This window comes from Xyrauchen texanus, chromosome 43 (assembly GCF_025860055.1).
Source record: "Xyrauchen texanus isolate HMW12.3.18 chromosome 43, RBS_HiC_50CHRs, whole genome shotgun sequence".
Classification (NCBI taxonomy): domain Eukaryota; kingdom Metazoa; phylum Chordata; class Actinopteri; order Cypriniformes; family Catostomidae; genus Xyrauchen; species Xyrauchen texanus.
Genome location: NC_068318.1, coordinates 11,761,474 through 11,781,575, shown reverse-complemented (window position 1 = coordinate 11,781,575; position 20,102 = coordinate 11,761,474). Strand labels below are relative to the sequence as shown.

At 40.3% G+C, this 20,102-nt stretch overlaps 1 protein-coding gene and 1 long non-coding RNA gene across 4 annotated transcripts; one reads left to right on the top strand and one right to left on the bottom strand.

Annotated features, from left to right (window-relative positions):
• Positions 1–642: 642 nt before the first annotated feature.
• LOC127635462 (RING finger protein 208-like) lies at positions 643–15,925 on the top strand. Of its 2 annotated transcripts, XM_052115539.1 has the most exons (3): positions 643–1,372; positions 7,559–7,977; positions 13,794–15,925. In XM_052115539.1, the coding sequence occupies exon 3, from the start codon at positions 14,798–14,800 to the stop codon at positions 15,575–15,577; it is 780 nt and encodes a 259-aa protein (XP_051971499.1). In that variant the 5' UTR covers positions 643–1,372; positions 7,559–7,977; positions 13,794–14,797; the 3' UTR covers positions 15,578–15,925. The 2 variants fall into 2 exon arrangements, with proteins under 2 accessions (XP_051971499.1, XP_051971498.1); XM_052115538.1 differs by lacking the exon at positions 7,559–7,977.
• A 1,082-nt stretch (positions 15,926–17,007) lies between these two features.
• On the bottom strand, positions 17,008–18,620 carry LOC127635463 (uncharacterized). 2 transcript variants are annotated; one of them, XR_007969478.1, is made up of 3 exons: positions 18,012–18,620; positions 17,745–17,773; positions 17,008–17,496 (listed from the first exon to the last, which is right to left on the bottom strand). It is a non-coding gene; the product is annotated as an uncharacterized LOC127635463 (long non-coding RNA). The 2 variants fall into 2 exon arrangements; XR_007969477.1 differs by having other exon boundaries at positions 17,745–18,090; positions 18,246–18,620.
• Positions 18,621–20,102: the final 1,482 nt, after the last annotated feature.

Sequence of the window (20,102 nt, the reverse complement as noted above, 5' to 3'; positions counted from 1 at the left end):
CACATTTTCTGTTAGATGTATAAATCTTGTTCTTTCTGTTTGTGTATGCATATAAAATCATAAGTACACTATTCCCCTCTTAATCCTTTGGATTATCTGTTAGGTCAGCACAAGGACATGTGTTAAAGCTAAAACTGATGAAATTCTCTGCCTGTTATATAACACAATCTCCTAGCCCAACATCCCCATGCTGATACTGCTCATCACATTGCATGTGTTTCTTTTCGAATACATATAGGCACATTTGCACACCTTTTAAGTGGTTTAATAAAATATAATGAGCTCTAATGGTCAACCTTTCTGCCTCTTTGAAGGCAGATAACTTGTATTAAGCTTTAATCTGTTAATGTGTCGCCTGGTTGTTTTCAAGGTATCCAGCGTGCGCTGATTTGTGAATATCATGGCAAAGCATCAGAATGATCCAGAGCAGCTGAATACAATGATACAATGCAAATGTGAGTGCAGTTGCATCTGTACACTGTTTGTGTTTGAGAGAGAGAGACAGTAAAACAAAGAGATGGATGGAGACAGAGAGAGAGAACAAGAGCTTGCAAAGCGAGGGGGAGTGAGTGTGGGCTCTGATTGGCTGGATTGTTTTCCTGGCGATGAGAAAACGTGATACAGCCTGCAGAGGCACTGCAGCAGAGATAGAGAGAGAGAGTCTGTGAGGAGGCAGAGTACGAGATACACACAGGAACAGAGGCATAGCATGTGCTTGTGAGTCAGATTGCTTCTGTGCGTGCGTGTGTGTGTTTGTGGGTGTGTATGAGTGTGTGTACAGAGAGACAGACAGATAGAGAAAGAAGGGAAAGGAATTCCACAGACAAATGGTGCTCGCAGTGCTGTAGAGAAAGATATTGCAGAAAAATCTTGCGTACATGTGAAAATTCCAAGAAAGAGGACGGGGCAGAGTGTGTGGACATCGAAAAGGAGGAAAGCAGACTAAGACATCCATGAAACCTCTTACACAACTGACCGAGTGAGTGAGTGAATGAATGATTGACTGGAGGGACACAGGATTCAATCATCTCTGGACCAACAAGAATATAGTGCACCTTAAATCTTTTCTAGCAAAGGTGCTTTGTGACGCATCCGACATCTCAACCTCCATCTTTCCCATCCTCCACCATTCCATCCATCCGTGGCTTCTGAAAACAGACAGGGAAGTGTTTTCTTCGTCCTCACGAATGCAACAGGAGGATCCGATGCGATGGGCAGCACACCGAGGGACAAGACAGCCCGAGACAACAGATTTGGGGAACTTTGTGTTCTCATGCAATAGAGACGCTAAGATCTACTGAATAAACCACGCCACACATCCAAATCCAGAGATCTGCAACTAAAAACACAAGAGACACATATATATGTACAGGTAAGGATGCCAAGACAGGTGTATTATTTTCATTTGGTAACATATGTTATGATTATATGAGTTATGTATGTTTGTGCTTGTCAAACGTTTTATTACACGGTAAAATGTGCTTTTGTTTCCTTGAGATATTTCTATATAATCTCTTAAAGATTACTTTCATTGGTGTAACCTAAATTGTAAAGGGTTTTTTCCATATTAAGTATTATATTTGACTTGAATAAAACCAGTTTATTTAGAAGCTACCACATGGAGTGCATTTTCTAGAGTATCACAAAACATCTACAGTTTCCATGTTGATTGGAGTACACTGATATTGAAGGTTTGGGGAATATACAGTATTTGTTTTTCAACCTACATTTGTTTGAATGTTTTTTATGTTGTTCAATACGTTTCTTTTAGCACGTGGTCTTTGCATTTGTGTATGAGCAGGTCTCTTCGTCTTTCACCTTTTTTTCCTCATATCTGCATTTCTGGTTTCCACATCCCATATTGCACTTCTGTTCTTGTAGAACCATGCTGACCATGTTGTGGACCAGGCAGGTTGCAATTCATGATTGCATTCACACACACATACACACACGCATTCCATCAATGGCTCACATTTTGTGAGTAGGCAGCGTATCGCATGGGACTACTACAACAAACAAGAACCGACATTGCGGTTTAGACAGAGAAGCACCTGTATTTTTGAGTCACTGTGTGTGTGTGTGTGTTGCATGCATGGGCGCTGCAGTCAGTATGGGTGCTGCGTATGCTGCTCTGGTTGCATAACTGCCACTGCTGGCACACCCCTCCCACGACACTGCACTAAAACCGCCAATTCTGAGGCACATAGTCCCAAAATACTTAGAAATATGAAAATCTCAATGGAACATCCAAAAGTTCCTGTTTGCTGCCCGCACTGTAGATTTAGCCTTCTGACACAGTGAAGATTGAACAATCAATATGGTCCATTAATATCTCAAAGGAGGACAGCAGAAGATGTCTGTGCAACTGAGGTCATGGCAAAATAAGCCTTGCTTAGTCAAATAACGACACTGTGTTTATATGTTTTATTGGAATTTGTGGTTATATGGATCATCTTTTTAGTGGGCATTTTATTTTCACTAGGCACTATTGTCAAAAAATCTTAATGGAATTAAGTTGGAATGCAATTTGGAAACAAATCCTAATGGGATCAATCAAAAGTCCTTTCAAGAATCCTTTTAGAATCAAATAAGGCCCTACTGGATGTACTGTAATAACTATTTATCAGTTTATTCTTCAGAATTTAAATTAATCGAGAAATAAGCTTAATTCAATCTTAGTTTATCTTTTTATTTAATTTTGCTTCTCAAGAAAATGTATCTTGTTTAAGGATGTTTCGATATTTTTACAGAAAAACAACAAATATACTGATTGAGAAAATCATTTTTCAGTCATTAGCAAATGTTTTCATTATCATTGAGAATCACTTGGCTTGTTTAGGTCAAAACATCGCTGCTAAGGCTAACCTTTCAAAGCTAATTGGATGTCTTTGTGCTCTTTTGTCTTAGAAAATTGCTAACATTATTTGTAATGATCTTTGTGACATGTCCTGTGAAAAGCACAAGGTGATCTCCATCAGTAGAGTCAAAGGAAACAAAGAGTCTGTCTCCTGAATGAACCGTGGGCAAAATGGCTGACGCTTACTCTAAATGACAGCCACTGAATTATTAAATGCTGCCGCCTTCTCGCTAAAACTGGCATGCTTTCTCAACCGTAGCCCAATACACAGAAAGATTTATACAATGGGGTCGGTCTAAGAACACTAATGAAAATGTTACAATTTAGCATTTTTCTTATTTTATACACATATTTTAATAAAAAAATATATTGTTTGCATTGTGATTATTGTGGAAATCTGACCTTTTGTACCAAGGAGTTAGTCAATATCACAAATTTGCTTTTGGTTAATGAGACCTAGAAAAACTGTATTATCTGCTGAATATGTCTTCTGCATTTTACGGCAATGGCTCATTATTTTTCGGGGGCACAAGCAATCACTTAAACCAACATTAATTTATAATAATGCCTAAAAAAGCCTCCATCAACTGACATGTTTTTTTTCTGTCATTATAAAGAAGCTCAAGTTTGTGGTGTGGCAAGTGCCAAAGTTATCTCATTATTAGGTATCGTAGGTTTGTAGTTATAGGTATTCACAGTGGCAGGCTGTGCATTAAAAGTCTAGGCCTATAATGTGATTCATGCCATTAAGAACAAACAGTTTCCCAATGAATAAGACACCTTATGCCTTTGGACATCATACATTATGACGCAGCTAACTAATAATACCAATTGACATTATAAAAGCACGTCCACGCACGAAAGCCAGCACCTGAAACGACACTTAATGCTCAAGGAAGCCTAATTTTAACTGCAGCATGACTGTTTTGTGAAATGAACATCTCCTGAATAGACATTCAAAAATCATAATTTTTCATATGAATCTACCAAGCATGTCTATAATACCTGGAAAAATCTATCTAATAATATTTGCGATTTAAATGTTTCTTGCAATACATTTTGTTTCATCAGGGTACACGGTTATGCTGCGTTCAATTAAAGTTGGATGTGGGATATTCCTGCTTGATATCTCCGATATTCTGAACTGCAACTCTCCCGTTAGTTTAGCAGGTGTTTAACTTTCATTAGAGAGGCCTCCTAGCAACCCAACTGATAAATAACGCTGCAGCGCTAACATTTGTGCTTCAGGTGTACGATTATCAAAAGAGATTATAATGTTTTATACACCTGTTTCTGCAGGCGTTTGTTAAACAAGCTTTAATATCATGTCATGTGGAAACAAACTCATTTATCGATATTACTTAATAAAGTGAATGTTTATCACTTACTTTGTATACCTCCCCAAGGGTCGACATGTTTGTGTGACATCATGCCCCTGCATCTCGGTGAAATCAGAGTTGAGAATTTATGCCCGAGCCTACAAGTTGTAATTCTGACTTCAAGATGCAATCCATTGCACTTTTCCTAGTAGGAAGTTGTAAAATTCAGCTTTCCGTGTACAATGAAATGCAGCACTTCTTTTCAAAACTGACACTGAATGCTCAAGCAGCCTAATTTACACTTGGAAAACTCCTGATGTTGCAGTAACAATACAAAAAGCACTTTGCTTGAAGTGAAAAATCAGTCCTCCTTTCCTGATTAATAAATTAATCAATCACACGGTCATGCAGAACATCTTGTGTTTTTAAACCCATAAGGATCTCTTCCTAAATGGTGATAGCGGCAGTAATGACAGTCGACTGGTCAGCAAGATCTGGTGCTCTTCAATTTCAAATTACATCACTTAGCGTGATTGCATCACTCAGGGGTGGATTATGACTCGCAAAGGCCCTGAAGCCAATTATCTCCAAGCACCCCCTCCAATTGTTGTTTTCGGGGTTTAGTTTTCCTGCCCAAAAGTTGTTGACTGGTAATCCGTTCCTGGCATCACTCAAGGTCAGCTAGAAGGCCTCGACCAGGACATATCATAAAGATCACACCAACCAAGAACAAATAAATCAATCTGATTGGCTGATGAATCTCACTTTAGTTGCTCATTCATTTGCACTGTTGAGGGATTCTGCAGATATTCCGAAGGCCTGAAGGGTTGGAGTTCAGACTCACATGCTGCTTTGGACATGTGATTTGTGAATCACTTGTCACACTTTGCTTGTAAGCATCAAGGAATAAATCCTGACTGGATAATAATTTCATTTTTCTCTATTTGTTTGTAGATTAAGAGTGGAAAGTGATTAAAAACACAAGGTGATGGAGAATAAAAGGATGAAAAATATTTATTTATTTATTTGGCATGTTAGGCCAGCAGAGAAGGCTTTGCTGGCCCTGAGAATTCGCCACTGGGTGTTCATGCTGGACTTAAGTGTGATTCTAAATCTAAATGGTAAAGACAGTGGTGATTGCCCATGCATAGTCTCCAACAAATTCAGTTCTACCAGTCTTTTTCACAAACAACACTTGAGAATATGAATAAGTCCACCTTGCGACTGCATGTGTGAGATCAGCTGTGGGCATAAGGGCAGGGCCCGGGACAGGTGAGGTGAACCTCTTAACATCACTGACAAAGGACCTGGTGCCCTCTTCCTTAATGTCTCATTCTTACTGTCTCACTGCAAAGGTGGAATGCATCCAGAGAGAGAGAGTGTGGGCGTCAGGGAAAGGGATGTGGTTAAGGAATGTGCTGGGTGATACCTGTGTGTATTTTTGTTGTGTGTGTGTGAAAGTAGGAGTGAGTGGGGTATGAGGACAGGAATGTTCTAGGTGTTTTGATGAGTGTGCGTTCATCAGTTTGCTTGCATTCTATGTTTTATATTAGGTTCAGTTGATGAGACTAGTGTAGATTTTAAGTGATTTAAGGCCAGCTTTGTACCAGTTTGTATGTCTGTTTATGTGGAGGTGTCAGGATGTGAGGAATGTGATGACTTTACGATGTGATAAGGTTGTGAATGAATTCATGAATGCTGTTGACTATTACTCAATGCTCTCTGTCATTGAGCCTGTCAATGTACATTCTTTTGAATGCATATTCCTGTGTCCTGTGTTTTTTTTCACTTTGCGCTTTAGTCTTCATATGCCATTTTGATTACATAAGTACTGCTGTGTGACGTGGCATGTGATGAGTCACATGGACGAAATAGCCTTTAAAGCTTCTAACTAACACATTCATGTTCTTCAAACATTTTCCAAATGTTTGACCGTTCCTCCTTTTCTTTACAAAAATCAAGGTTACAGTGAGGCACTTACAATGAAAGTGGATGTGGCCAGTTTTTGGAGGGTTTAAACAGAAGTGTGAAGCTTATAATAAAAAAAAAAAGCACTTTCAATAATTCTTCTGTTAAAACTCATGTATTATTTGAGCTGTGAATTTGTTAAAATGTACATTTTTACAGTTGTTTTAGGGTTTGTTGACTTCACATCGTCATGGCAACAGTGTTGTAAAATTGGCTATAACTTTACACAGACAATGTTTAGTGATTTTATCACACAAAAATCATATTTACACACATTTCCTTTACGTCTTGTGGCTCTCCTTAAGAAACATTAATTATTTTAATGTTTACGGATTTGCCCCATTCACTTCCATTGTAATTGCCTCACTGCAACCAAGATTTGCTTTTTTTAAAGAAAAGGAAGGATGTGTAAAAATTAATTTTTGTGTAAATCAATATTATGCCACATATGCTGTCTATTGAGCTTAACTTTTACTGAACCTGAAAATATTCCTTTAACATTATTTAAACAATACGGGTTAATACCAAACGGTGTTTTTGCACCCTTAAAGGGCACTGCAAAAAGGTGAAGCCACACAAATGGACATTCCAAATGAAAGTGATTAACTCAAGCCCTAAACAAAGGGCCCTTCCACAAGGCTGTTAGTGAAGGGTACATGTGATGGTCACTTAAATTAAGTAATTTTACCGTTTGTTATCATGCGACCCTGGGTGGCGAGTCCTGGCGACTTTATTTTAAAGTAAGATGGTGGGAGAGTTCGGGTTAATGTATAAATGTAAGTAGAAATATTAAAATATCTAAAAAGTATATAAATATATGATGTAATATATTACATATACATTAAATGTAATATTGTTTTGTTGTGATATATTACACACATTTCCGTCATGCATGGAATATATTTAATATGTAGTTTAAATAAGTTTCGTAGTGTGTTTAATAGTAGTTACGTTAGTTAAATGTGACTACATGCAGCGATCTGTGAAGGCTATCCTTCTTATTCCAACACCCTGTGATGCTTTTCACGAAATGTGGGAGATAATTCCTCTAAGTAAACAGTTCTGGTTGCACCATACTTTCATAAATGTTTTTCGTTGTGGTGTTGATCATTCATTCACACTTCTAGATGTGTGAGCACAGCCTGACAGAGCTTAATAATGACGATTTAAAGAAGTGGCCTCAGGATGTATGTTGAGCTACGAATCGCACATGTTATCCCTGAGCTCTGTAAAGACATCGTAACATGTTTCAAAATAAAATGACTCACATCTCAACTTGTCTCTGTTTATTGACTGATCACACATTACAAGTTGGTCTTGTATGTCTGTTTCTCAAACCATTTGCAAAAATTGGCTTGAACAAAGTGCCATCTACTGGATACATTGTTTTTTATTTCTCCCCTTTTCTCCCCAGTTTAGAATGCCCAATTCCCAATGCACTCTAAGTCCTCGTGGTGGCGTAGTTACTCGCCTCAATCTGGGTAGCGGAGGACGAATCTAAGACCGTCAATCCGTGGGTCTTATCATGTGGCTTGTTGAGCGCGTTACCGCAGAGATGTAGTGTGTGTGGAGGCTTGCATGATTCTCAGTGGAATCCACGCACAATCCATGTGCCCCACCAAGAGCGAGAACCACATTATAGCGACCACGAGGAGGTTAACCCAACGTGACTCTACACACCCTAGCAACCGGGCCAACTGGTTGCTTAGGAAGCGTGACTGGAGTCACTCAGCACACCATGGATTCGAACTTAAGACTCCAGGTGTTGTAGTCAGCATCTTTACTTGATGATCTACAAAGTTATCCATCTACTGGATTCATGAAGAATAACAGGTATTGATAATTAATGCACATCATCACAGTATTAAGATGTATCTCAGGTGACAGATCACATGTGGTCAGACGAGACACATCGCTGTTGGTTGCACAAATGAATCTCCTGTGAGCACTTGTGACATATAGCATCTATACTATCATAAATTAATAAACAGGAAAAATGTCACAAAAGAAAGAGAAGCTTGGAAAAATGGTGCACCAGGTACAGCTCAAATGTAATCTACTGTAAGTGCACACGAAGACACCGAAGATCTTAAAAGATCTCGTACCATGTATATGTAAGCTATTTTTCTGACCGGACAGTTATTTCCTTTTAAAGCCAGGTGTCACCAGAGTCATGAACAGTTAAACTCTTGATTTAGCACAGCTGTTGATTAACAGATAAGGAGTGACATTTCGCTGCATCCCGGACGGTGTTTACAGTGTTTCTGACTACCTCTGTATGTGTTTTTTGTGATCTGATCACATAAGGTTTTGCACCCCGTTTACACCTGTATATACTGCTGATCACTTGTCATCAAATCATCCGAATCACATCTTAATACCAGCTGAAAACGGGGTCTAAATGACCACTGCCTACATTAGCAAATGCTACAGAACAACTTCTGGCGGAAGTTCATCCCATATCCTTTTCCCCAGTGAGACCCCCAGGAATAAGGTGGATAATGTTGAAAGTAGACCAATTTTGCAACAATGAAGTTGATGCACTGCATTGCCATGGTAACATTCCACTTGAAGATAAAGGAAGTGATGTTGTCTTTCATTGCTCCCTTGTTTTCCAAGTGGCCATATAATGAGACACAAGTGACCTGCTCCCTCCAGAGTTCGCGCTTCATTTCTGATTGGAAATCGTCAAACGTTAGCCAAAGTGAAACGTTCTTTGTTAGGTGGATTGTAGCGGTGTATATGTAACATTGACACTGATCTTACAAACATGTACCATGGTTTTACCATGCTGTTTTGGACATATACAGTAGTAATACCTTGGTAATGCCATTACATTATTTGGAGTACTGCAGTATTTACCTTAGTATGTAAAGATCATGGTACCACCAGTAAAACAGACTTGTTTTTTTTTTTTTTGGACATGTAACATGGTATTCTTTTTTTTTTTTTTCTCCAATTTGGAATGCCCAATTCCCAATACACTATAAGTCCTCGTGGTGGCGTAGTGACGAATCTCAGATGCCTCTGCGTCTGAGACCGTCAATTCACACATCTTATCTCATGGCTTGTTGAGCAAATTACCACAGAGACATAGCGCGTGTGGAGGTTTCACTCCATCCACCACGGCATCCACGCACAACTCGCCATGCACCCCACCGAGAGTGAGCCACATTATAGCGACCACGAGGAGGTTACCCCATGTGACTCCACCCTCCCTAGCAACCAGGCCAATTTGGTTGCTTAGGAGACCTGGCTGGAGTCACTCAGCACCTCCTGGGATTCGACCTTGCGAACTCGATGGGTAGTGGTCAGCTTCTTTACTTGCTGAACTACCCAGGCCCCCTTACGTGGTATTCTTAAGAGTATTGAGTACAGTGAATACAAATACACACTCTGGTGTCCATATGTGCATTTTTAACATTCATTAATATTTACTAATCGGTTCTCCTCCTGTATTATGGTCCAGCTCATCTCACTCATTTGCTGTCCCTTCGTCTTCCTTTCTGCCTTTCTTTCATCTGCTGGGCCAGCAATGGCGGGCAGAGCAGCAGGCATTTGGCCTGTTTTAATGTATGATCTGCTGTCTGCTTCTCTGATGAGCCTCTTACATAACGGAGATGCTTGTCTTTTCAAATGTAAAATCCTGTGTGCGATGCTAGCCAAGAGAGGCTGAGCCACATTTCCTGTTGCTATTGAATAAACCAAACAAGTAAAATAATTGCAATGAGTTGATTCACAGCACTAAAATTCACAGTTGATTCACAGCACAGACAGTTTTTGCGTATGATATACAGTGCATACACTGAGGGGTATGCTGGGTCAAGCTACAAAAAGTACCATGAGATTGTCATGGTTTTTGGGATATGTACATGGTTGTACTCCGGTATTATTTGAAGTACCTTGGAGTTCCATGTACTGTAAATATCATGGTATATTAATCTGGTATATATTAAAGTACTGTACCATGGGATTACTGTATGATCTCATAGAATAAATGTACCACACTGTCAGTGCTTTTTGTAGAGAAATTAATCAAACAAAAAAATACATGTGATTTATTAACAAAAGCTAAATACGTTATATTATGGACTATAATGGACTAGGTTTTTAAATTTGACAGCAGTCTTTATATAAATCAAATTATCAGAAGTTCACTGGTTCAAATAGTCCTGTAGTGCATAAAAGTTCATGGATTTTGCGTGCTGTTCTTAATGGAGGGGCTCGAGCATGGACTGGGCTTGAGCTCTGATTATAGGCATTATTAAATATTAAGGTGGAGATGTGGAGGTGTAGGGATGTCGGAAGAGTCCTCGCCAGTGCAAGGGAAGAAGCTTCTTATATATCCTTGGCATATGATGTTCTTGATGAACAAGCTCCTCCCAAACTTATGTTTAGAACTTAATTTTTATAATTATTATATGGTTTTCTAGATTTCTTGATTCTGATTAAACTCAATCAGAATTCTTGATAAAAAAAATTTTTTTTTTATTTGTTGTTGTAAGAAGCAATTTAACAAGCAGGATAATATACAGTCTTTTCATGTCATTCAATATATATTTGAAGATCTCTATCTGAGAGCGTGAGAACCATTTTACTCACCACATCTCATGGTTTCCAACGCCCATGCACCAGCTGACTATGCTGAATTCAGAAAGCTTATTCACACCTTTGCCTGTGAGTGTGTGGTGTGTGTGTTTGAACTAGTGAGAGTGTGTGGTTATTTTTGGCTCTGCCTTGCAGCTCTGCGGTGCTGTGGCAACTCAAATGAAAGTGACTGACAGTTGGATGATCGGTGCATCTGACCTCCAGTAAAGGGAGGATGGTTTGGAGCAACATTCTGTGTTCACATCCTAATTACAGCAGTGAAAACAATCAAACCAACGAGAGAGATGATGAACAGAGTTTATGATGACTAATTATTAGGTCGGATTAGTCATAAAATCATCTGGATGCTGGTACAAAAGAAACATGTTTTTGTACGCTTGCGTATGTGTCTATGTGTGTGGGCGAGAGCGGTTGTCCACATCTGTGGGTGGAGCGCTTTTGCAGTGAAGTGTGAACACAGAGAAGAGATAGTGGAAAGAGGCCATAAATAGAGGTTACATTTACGGTGTATTCACGTCTGTCAGAATTTCCACATTTACGAGATGACGTGTAACTCATAATGACCTAATTACCGTAATAATGATTTTATTAAAGCTATTTAAGACCTAAGATATTTTTAATAATTGTGACAAAACTTGTAATGCTCAAACAAATTAATTTGCTGCTTTATTGTTGATGGCAGCAAAACACTCACTAAATTAATGGAATGTTCCGGGTTCAAAAGAAGTTTAGCTCAGTCGACAGCATTTGTGGCATAATGTTGATTACAACCAAAAATTATTTCTACTCGTTCCTCCTTTTTCTTAAAAAAAAAAGCAAAATTAGAGGTTACAGTGAGGCATTTACAATGAAAGTGAATGTGGACAATTTTTTTACATTTATTTTTAATGTTCAGACAAAATACATGTAAAACAGTTAAAGGATGGGCAAGGAGGAGGCAAGGCCGCCGGCCGCCTTTATCCCTCGCGCGCCTCATCAGGCCGATTGGGGACCTGGCGCGCGATATTCCGACCCGGCCCCGCCCCCCTCCGCTCCACATTCCTCCCGGCGTTATCTCAGGCCGGGGTGCCACCAGCATGACGTATCTCGCGTCCCGCGTGGTCATCCCCGCCTTCTTCGCCCTGGGAGGAGACAGGAGGGGAAAAACAACAACAAAATAGGCGAGGGAAAAGGCCAACACGGTGCGAAAGGGAGAGAGAGAGGAGAGAGAGAAAAAGCTCACTCACCGGTTCTCTGATGTACCGTCGCGTGGTCCTCGAACACTCCTCCACACTCAGGCGGACGACAGCCGCTCCACCCCCGGGGGAACCGGAGTGAAACCGTCGACCCCCAGCGGGCAGAACGCGCCTCCGCTTTTCTGGCGGCAAATGGGGACACTCCTCCGCCCCTGGCAGCGGCTCTACCGCTCCGGGCGGTCGGAGAGTTTCTTCCCTCCTCCCCTCTCTGACGGCGGTCTTCCCTCGACCCCTCCGCGTCTCTGGGGACGGCAAGGCACTCCTCCGCCCCCGACAGCGGCTCCCTTGCTCCAGGTGGTCGGGGTATCCAGTCCCCACTTGCCCCGCGGACGACGGCCGTACCCCGCATCCGGGCGGTTGGGCTACACCGTCACCCGGCAGATGGCAGCGGCGCTCCCCTTGGTGGACGGCAGTGTCGAGGACTCTGCGACGACCATCCCTCCTCCCTCCCGGCTTTCGGCACCAATGTAAAACAGTTAAAGGATGGAAAAGGAGGAGGCGAGAACCGGCTTGTCAATGTAAATAATAATTTAATGAAAACTCAAAAACACATAAACAAACACACATGACGGACATGCCCGTAATTCTCTCTCTCTCGAACAATCGTCACCGGGCACCTTTATCCCTCGCGCGCCTCATCAGGCCGATTGGGGACCTGGCGCGCAAAATTCCGACCCGGCCCCGCCCCCCTCCGCTCCACAATACACAATATAGCAACAACTGTGACACGGAAAACTTGGCTTCTGTGTTTATATCACTGCGCATCACCCACAGAGGCCAACTTTTAACCTTAAGGCCAAAGTGTAATTTACCTTGGTTTTCCATGTACTGGTATGTCTTGCGCATGCACAAATTTCGTAATTAGCACAGTACTGTCCATGTGCATCCTAGTTTTTCTAGACACGCGTATTGTCCGTGGCTTTGTGTGGCCTCGGCATATGTGCCTGACATTGACTGTGCTAAAAGAGTATTACAAAGCAGTATTAGTGTGCATGCATTCGCATTTGGCTTGCGGTCACTTTGAAAAGGCTGAGTACTCAACCGTGCGCAAGATGGGAATGGCACACAGAAAAACTTTTATACCCTAGCCATTAGGTACTATGGTTGGGACTATATCTTCTAGTGGATGTATTGCACTTAATAAATTTGCTAAAATAATTTTATGAAATTTTTGTTGCTTAATGTTTTTATTTTGAAGTAACCAGTTTATAAAAGCAATACGGCACTCAAGGTCATGCTATGGGATTTTGCCTAACAATGACAGTTAACTATATCCATAACAGATTCTCATAATTGTCACAATAATAATCAAATTTGAAGGTAAGGCACTTTTTGCAATTGGATAAGGTTGTCTGCTAAATGTCTTAAATTTTGACATACGGTAGAACAACCTTCCCTGCCTTATTGCTTATATACACACCAGCAGCCATTTTAGATTCGGTGGGCTTCTGCAATATTGTGTTGTTATACTGCATTTATTACAGCAATTTTTAACAGTAGGACAGATTGTTCTGTAGTCAGGTCTTCAATCTCTTTGCCCACAGTTATGTTAGGTGCCCCATAGGGCTACAGATGGCAGCTATCTGCTAGAGCAAGATAGTTTTTTAGATTGGAAAAGATGCTAGAGGGTTCCAGATATCTGCTGTGAATGGACATGTTGTGTAGATCACAGCCTGGCTGAATGCTTTCGAATTGCACTGAATCATCTCTTAAAATGTATTCATCAGAATTTCCCCAGTGCTGTTTTTCTTATCTGTAGATGACAGGGCACATTTTAAGTCATTGTCCTTTTATTTACCTCCCCAGGAAAAGAAACAGCACTACCTATGAGTCTGCATATCTGCGCCATGCTGGGAAAAGTACTGGAAGTAAGAAAGGTCTGGCAAGACTCCTGAGACACTATCAGATCTGTCACGTCATCAAAGAGTGGACACACCTACTGTCAGAATCAACACAGACTCTTTAAGGAATTCTGGGCTTTTAAGGATTGGGAGACTGCCTTACAGATTTTGTTCAATGCCACGTGAGCACCTCCCAAAAAAGACTTTGCTTATCAGAACACAGCTCATGGATGTGTAGCCAGTCTCAAGAAAACTCTAGAACAGAACAGGGTCATACCACAACGGGGGCCAAAAACAGGAAGAAGATACGGGGTGGTTGTGACACTGAGGTGGATGAAACTTTTGTAACGATTGTTGCATAATTTCCTATCTGAAACTCATAAAGCAACCTAACGACAGATGGTGAACAACTGAGTTAAACTAAACAGCATATAATATCTGAAGGTTCTCCTAAAGCTACTCTGTATTTAGGACTTTATTGAATTTATGCCAAGATAGATGTGAAAACATTGAAAAAATTGCCAACATATCTTCTGATTTTGAGTGTGACACACTGTGTAGTGTTATAATTTAATTGAATATCCTGTTATTATAAATTAACAACATTGAATTGTGCAATATCAGTAAACGGGGTGTAAGTCATTGCCTCAAGTCTTTTTAACTGGAGCCACAAACTGCAACCTCTTGAGACCTCTGAAGCTGGACAAAGACAACTGTTGTCTTTCAGGGTTTTTTGTAAAGTACGCTTTCTGCACTGGCCGGAAGTCTTTGCCCATCTGTGCCATACAAAGACTCAGGGTGAAACAGCCTGTGACCAAGGAGGTATTTTGAGACAGCAATGGACAAGCCCATCCGTCCTCATGTCCCCTGCAATGGCTGAGTGTCCTCCCCCAGTGCACTGACAACGTAACCTGCAGGACCATTAGCTACACACAGTTCCTCTGCCAAGAACACCAAGTCAAGGAGTGAATGTCCTGCCTGCGACCTGTGACCATTCCCATGGACACTGTCAAGATCATCCAGTCTGAGAAGTTTCCTCGGGAGTGTCCTGTCCCTGAGACTCAGCCACGTTATGCACCACCTCCCCGTGTGGCATGGGATGGAGGAGGTGAGGGAGAGGTTATTGTCAACCAGGCATGTGGTGACCTGACCATGGAGGTTAACGGAAACACAGTTGTCCCACCAAGACCCCTGGTGTCGTCCCCTGCCCCTGTCCTCCGCCGTGAAGCCAGTTACCTTGCACAGCGCAAGGCCAGCGCATCCGACATCTGCTACCACCAGTTCCATTACAAAATGGACAACGTTATCGTCAACCAGTATGTGCTCCGCTCTTCCTCCACCTCTTCCTCCTCCTCTTCCACCTCCTCAGGCCCAGTAATGCCATGTGAACCGCTAGACTGCCCCACTTGTGGACACACCTACAACTTTGCCGGCAAGCGACCACGCATTCTGTCCTGCTTGCACTCAGTGTGTGAGGAGTGCCTGCAGATCTTGTATGAGTCCTGTCCCAAGTACAAGTTCATCTCCTGCCCCACTTGCCGCCGTGAGACCGTCCTCTTTACCGATTACGGGCTAGCAGCATTGGCCATCAATACCAGCATCCTCAGCCGGCTGCCACCTGACTCTGCAGGGGCCGTGCAGTGGGGCACCGATGGTGACCGCAGCTGCTATCAGACGGTGCGCCAGTACTGTCAGTCGGCTTGCACTTGCCACATTGCCAACCCCCTCTCCTCCTGTGGCATCATGTAGACCCGAGAGGGCAGCTCACCGGCACAACTCATCCAAAAAATGCAATCCACCTGTGCCCACAATCTTAAAAACTTGAGCCACTCACATTCACTCCCCATGAAAGTCAGAGATGTATCAGTATATTTAATAGCACAGGATACATTGTGGAAGTGAAAAGGACACTTGTGCGCAGTAACAGAGCTACTGTATGAAATATCAGAGTAAATGTATTTTATGTATGAACTTATTCCCCTCTAGCCCTCAAGCTCTTGTTTGGATGTGTTCATCATTGACATCTCTTCAAATGGGAATGCCAATAGAAGTCTATTTCCCCTATCGTGGGTATAATAAAGACCAATAAAGAATTTAAAAGTCAAAGTTTTTGTTTGGTTTAAACTTTCAAAGGTAAACCAGTAGCTCAGTCACTAGTGGCACCAAACAGAACTGGAAGCTGTTTTCAAACACTTCTACAATTTCCATTGTACAAACAGATATTCTCACCCAAAACTAACGCCATTGGTAAGTGTTGATATGTCTGGCCTAGTAGGGCTACTCAAACAAACAGATTGCAATACCGTTTGATGCCACTAGTGGCGCTAAAATGGCACACTTCGCCTTTGCATGCATACAGTACAGTACAGTACATTGAGTCAAGTAAAGTCAAAGTGGTATTTTATTGTCGTTCAACCATATACAGTTAGTACAGTACACAGCTAAATGAGACAACATTCCTCCAGGACCATGGTGCTACATAAAAACAACATAGGACAAACACAGAACCACATGAGACTACACAGACTAAATAACATTTCTACATGAAGTGCATGTGCAAACGTGTGCAAAAAGTACGGGACAATACAATAATTACTAAAGGAACAGCACAATAAGCACAGTGAGAGACAGTGCAGTGCCGACCAGTACACATTGTATTCTGAGTAGTGCAAAAAGATGACACTTTCTAAAAATGCCAAATGTAAACATGGACATAGCAGTTGTTGAGGTAGCAGCCAGGTATAAATTGACAATGAATTAAAGTGCAACTCTGGACATGTGTGAAAGTTGGATGGTGTACAGTTGTGTGTGTCTGATGGCTTGGGGGAAGAAGCTGTTGAGGAAGAGCCTTGCACACAAAACTTGAGATGAAACCCCAGATTCCAGTGGAGAATATAGTATTTGAAGGTGTCATTGACATATGCGGCTACAAGTACAAAGGTGAAGACACAATGACAGGAGACTGCACTTACAATGGTTATTTTATTACATGAAACAATTATCATCAAAACACAAAAATGCACTGTACAATAATATTGCACATGATAAAAAAAGAGCTATTTTGAATACAGAAATATGATAACATGTTTACGAAAGGAAATTATTATTTTAGCAGCAAAGGTATATTGACTGAAATCGAGATCACAAAATGATGTGACTCCATTGTTTTGTGAGGAAAATGGAAGATTATAAGAAAGGTCCAATGGCGATACTTTCAATTACAATGACCATGTTACATGTATTAAAAATTATTACTACATGGCTAAATAGTTAAACTGTATAATTGACAGTTCCTGCATATTTTTCATATCCAAAAATGTATTGATTAAGCAGCTTTGTAACAAGTGGGATATTGTACAGTCAGCCAACTATTATTGCAAAATAAATAAAAACCTGATCACCCTGTCAGGATTTGTTCTGCAATCATGACCGGCTGACTGAACAAAATACATACAAATTAAGTACATGTAGTTTATTAGTATTACTCAATACTTACTGAAGTAAATACACAGTAACATGAACACTACAATGTAAAATATGACAGAAACGTGTTACGTAAATGCAGCATAATCCTCACATAATTGGAAGGTGTGAGTTCCCATTGTGAGGCCGTTGACTGGGCAACAATGAGACATGAATTACAAAGCCGTGTGGTCATCGTTCTACTCCTGAAAATGTTAGATAGTTTTGTTTTCCTCAGACTGAATGCTTTGAGGAAAAGTACAGGAAAAATAACTAAATCAACATATAAATAAGTATATATATATATATATATATATATATATATATATATATATATATATATATATATATATATATATATATATAAAATGTTTATTTTTTATTATTATTATTATTATTATTATTATTTATCAAGAAGAGAAAGCATTACACTTTAATTGTCATGAAACCTCACCTTTTATTTTCTTTATTTTCTTGCCCTTCCTGTGGGAGAGACAGCACATGTCAGGCATTAGACTGATATGATGTGGAAATGTATATGAAATGAACCAAATGTCAGACAGTCTCTTCAATAGACTGTACTGCAAAAGTGTTTTTGGATCGTTCCGCAGACAAAAACACTGAAAAAATATATTTTCAAGAAAATTCAGTTGACAAAACACTCCAGACAACATGAGTTGTTGAAAATCAGATGGGATCTAGGAGTTTAATACAGCTTTACCATGTGTGCCAATGAAGAGATGGTAAGTCTTTCCCTCCAGCCTCATTTTCATTTCCATTACAAATCAATGATGGTGCTACTGTGAATAAGTTCAATATGAATCAGCTAAGCAATAGCTCATTTTAAAAGTTAAATAGTGACATTACAGATGAAATATTAGTTTAAAATGATGTGATTATTTTATTCTGTTATTTAAGCTGTCTTGAGAGTTTGTCAAAAACAGATAAAACTCACTGTGAAGGGTCAAGAATGCCCGTGTATCAGACTGTGATCGGTGCCGAAACTCTAGTTTTCTTTTGGTGAATCGGTAAGCTGGTTAGATCTTCAGGACCCAGAATCTCTAAACTTTTATTGGCAGGGAAGTGAATTTCCTCCTCATTCAAGCTTGCACACAGACAAAGCATTTAGTTGAGAGTTTATGTACTGGTTTCTTGTTTCAACTCGCAGGAAACAATAAGTCATTTTGATAAATGATACCAATTTTAGCAAACAGACATGAATTCCGAAGCAAAACAGAAAATGGAAAGACTCTAACCTCAATTTCAGCATGCAGACTCTTCAGGATCTCCACCTCCTTCTGCAGAGTTTGATTTTGCTGCTGTAGCTTTGCAATGTTCTCCATCATCCTGCACACCTGCTCCATGTAAAGCAGCCCTGGAGAGAGCTTGTCCACATTGTTCACCCTCTCATGTAATAAAATTTTTATGCAATATAAAAGGCAAAAGCTAATCTAAGAACATAATGGTTACTATTTGGAATGTAATATCTGATGTCTGTTCTAGATCAGCTCTGTTCCAAAACCTATTGACCTGCCTTGCTGCTTACTGCCTACATAGGCATCTGCCTTCTTCTCAAATACAAATACAAATAGTGCTACTCACGGGAGACTAAACTAAAACTTGACTGATTTCAAGAGTTTGCTGTTACTAAGCTAAGCCCACATAAATGATGGGTAAAGCAGCAATCAACATTTAATGACTTTTCACTCCAATTTCTTGTAAAATATGTTCATTCTTTACACCCACACAATACTTGCTTCCTGCACAATGCTGGAACCATTCCAGCCATCCCTCCCTCACCTGAACCAACCGGTTCACAGTCAACCAGCACTAGTTCATGGTCTCATTACACAGATCCAGAAAAAGTCCAAAGAGAGACTTCAGTATACACAAAAGATGTCTAGACAGTTCATGTTTGAGAATGCATGATACAGAAAGACATACATGTGTGTGTCAGTCTGGTTAAATATTCAGTAATCATTTTTTTCACCCTCATGTTGTTCCAAACCTACATGCTTTTAGTTTTGTACCATGGAACACAAGAGGAGAATTATTTAACAATCTTCATGCAGCTCTTTACCAAAGACATTTTGCAATGATTATGTCTGTGAAAAATGCAAAAGGCAAAAACATAAAAGTACCTTAGAAATAGTCCATATGACTTGTGCACCCTTTTCCAAGTTTTATGTAGCTTTTCGTGTTCGGAACAGACCAAAACGTAAGTTGTTATGCACTGAAAGAATTCTTTATCATAGTCCTCCAATTCAGTGTGGCGCCTTTAGACACATTGTGTTAGTTTTGATGTCAGTGATGTTTTGTCATGAGACACACGGAAACCGATAGCGTTTTGTGTTAATGCTGTAAAATCGGGCAGTGGTGCATCGACGCAGGATTGTTGTTGTCCATACACAACTTCTGTAGTCATTTTCTGAGCAATGGCAGAGGCGAAGATTATCAGTGAATAAAAATTTACCATCAATAACAATTTTGGTCTGTTCCTGTTCCAAAGCTATCGAATGGCTTCAGAACACTTGAAATACAGCACATGAGTCATATGGACAACTTGTGATATTGTTTTTGTCCTTTTTGCCACTTGATACAGTAGATATGATTACTGTTGTTGTATGGAAAAGAGCTGTATGAAGATTCTTAATTATTTCTCCTTTTGTTTTACATTAAATAAGTAAGTAAATAATGACATAATTTTCATTTTTGTGTGAATTATTCCAATAAACCACATTATTAAATCTGTGTGTGTGTGTTTGTAGGGGGTTCATCAGAGGTGCTTTATCGGTGGATACTTATTTTATAA

Excerpts from the sequence above, each read along its gene's own strand:
- LOC127635462 (XM_052115538.1), top strand. The coding sequence starts at position 14,798 with ATGTCCTGCCTGCGACCTGTGACCATTCCCATGGACACTGTCAAGATC.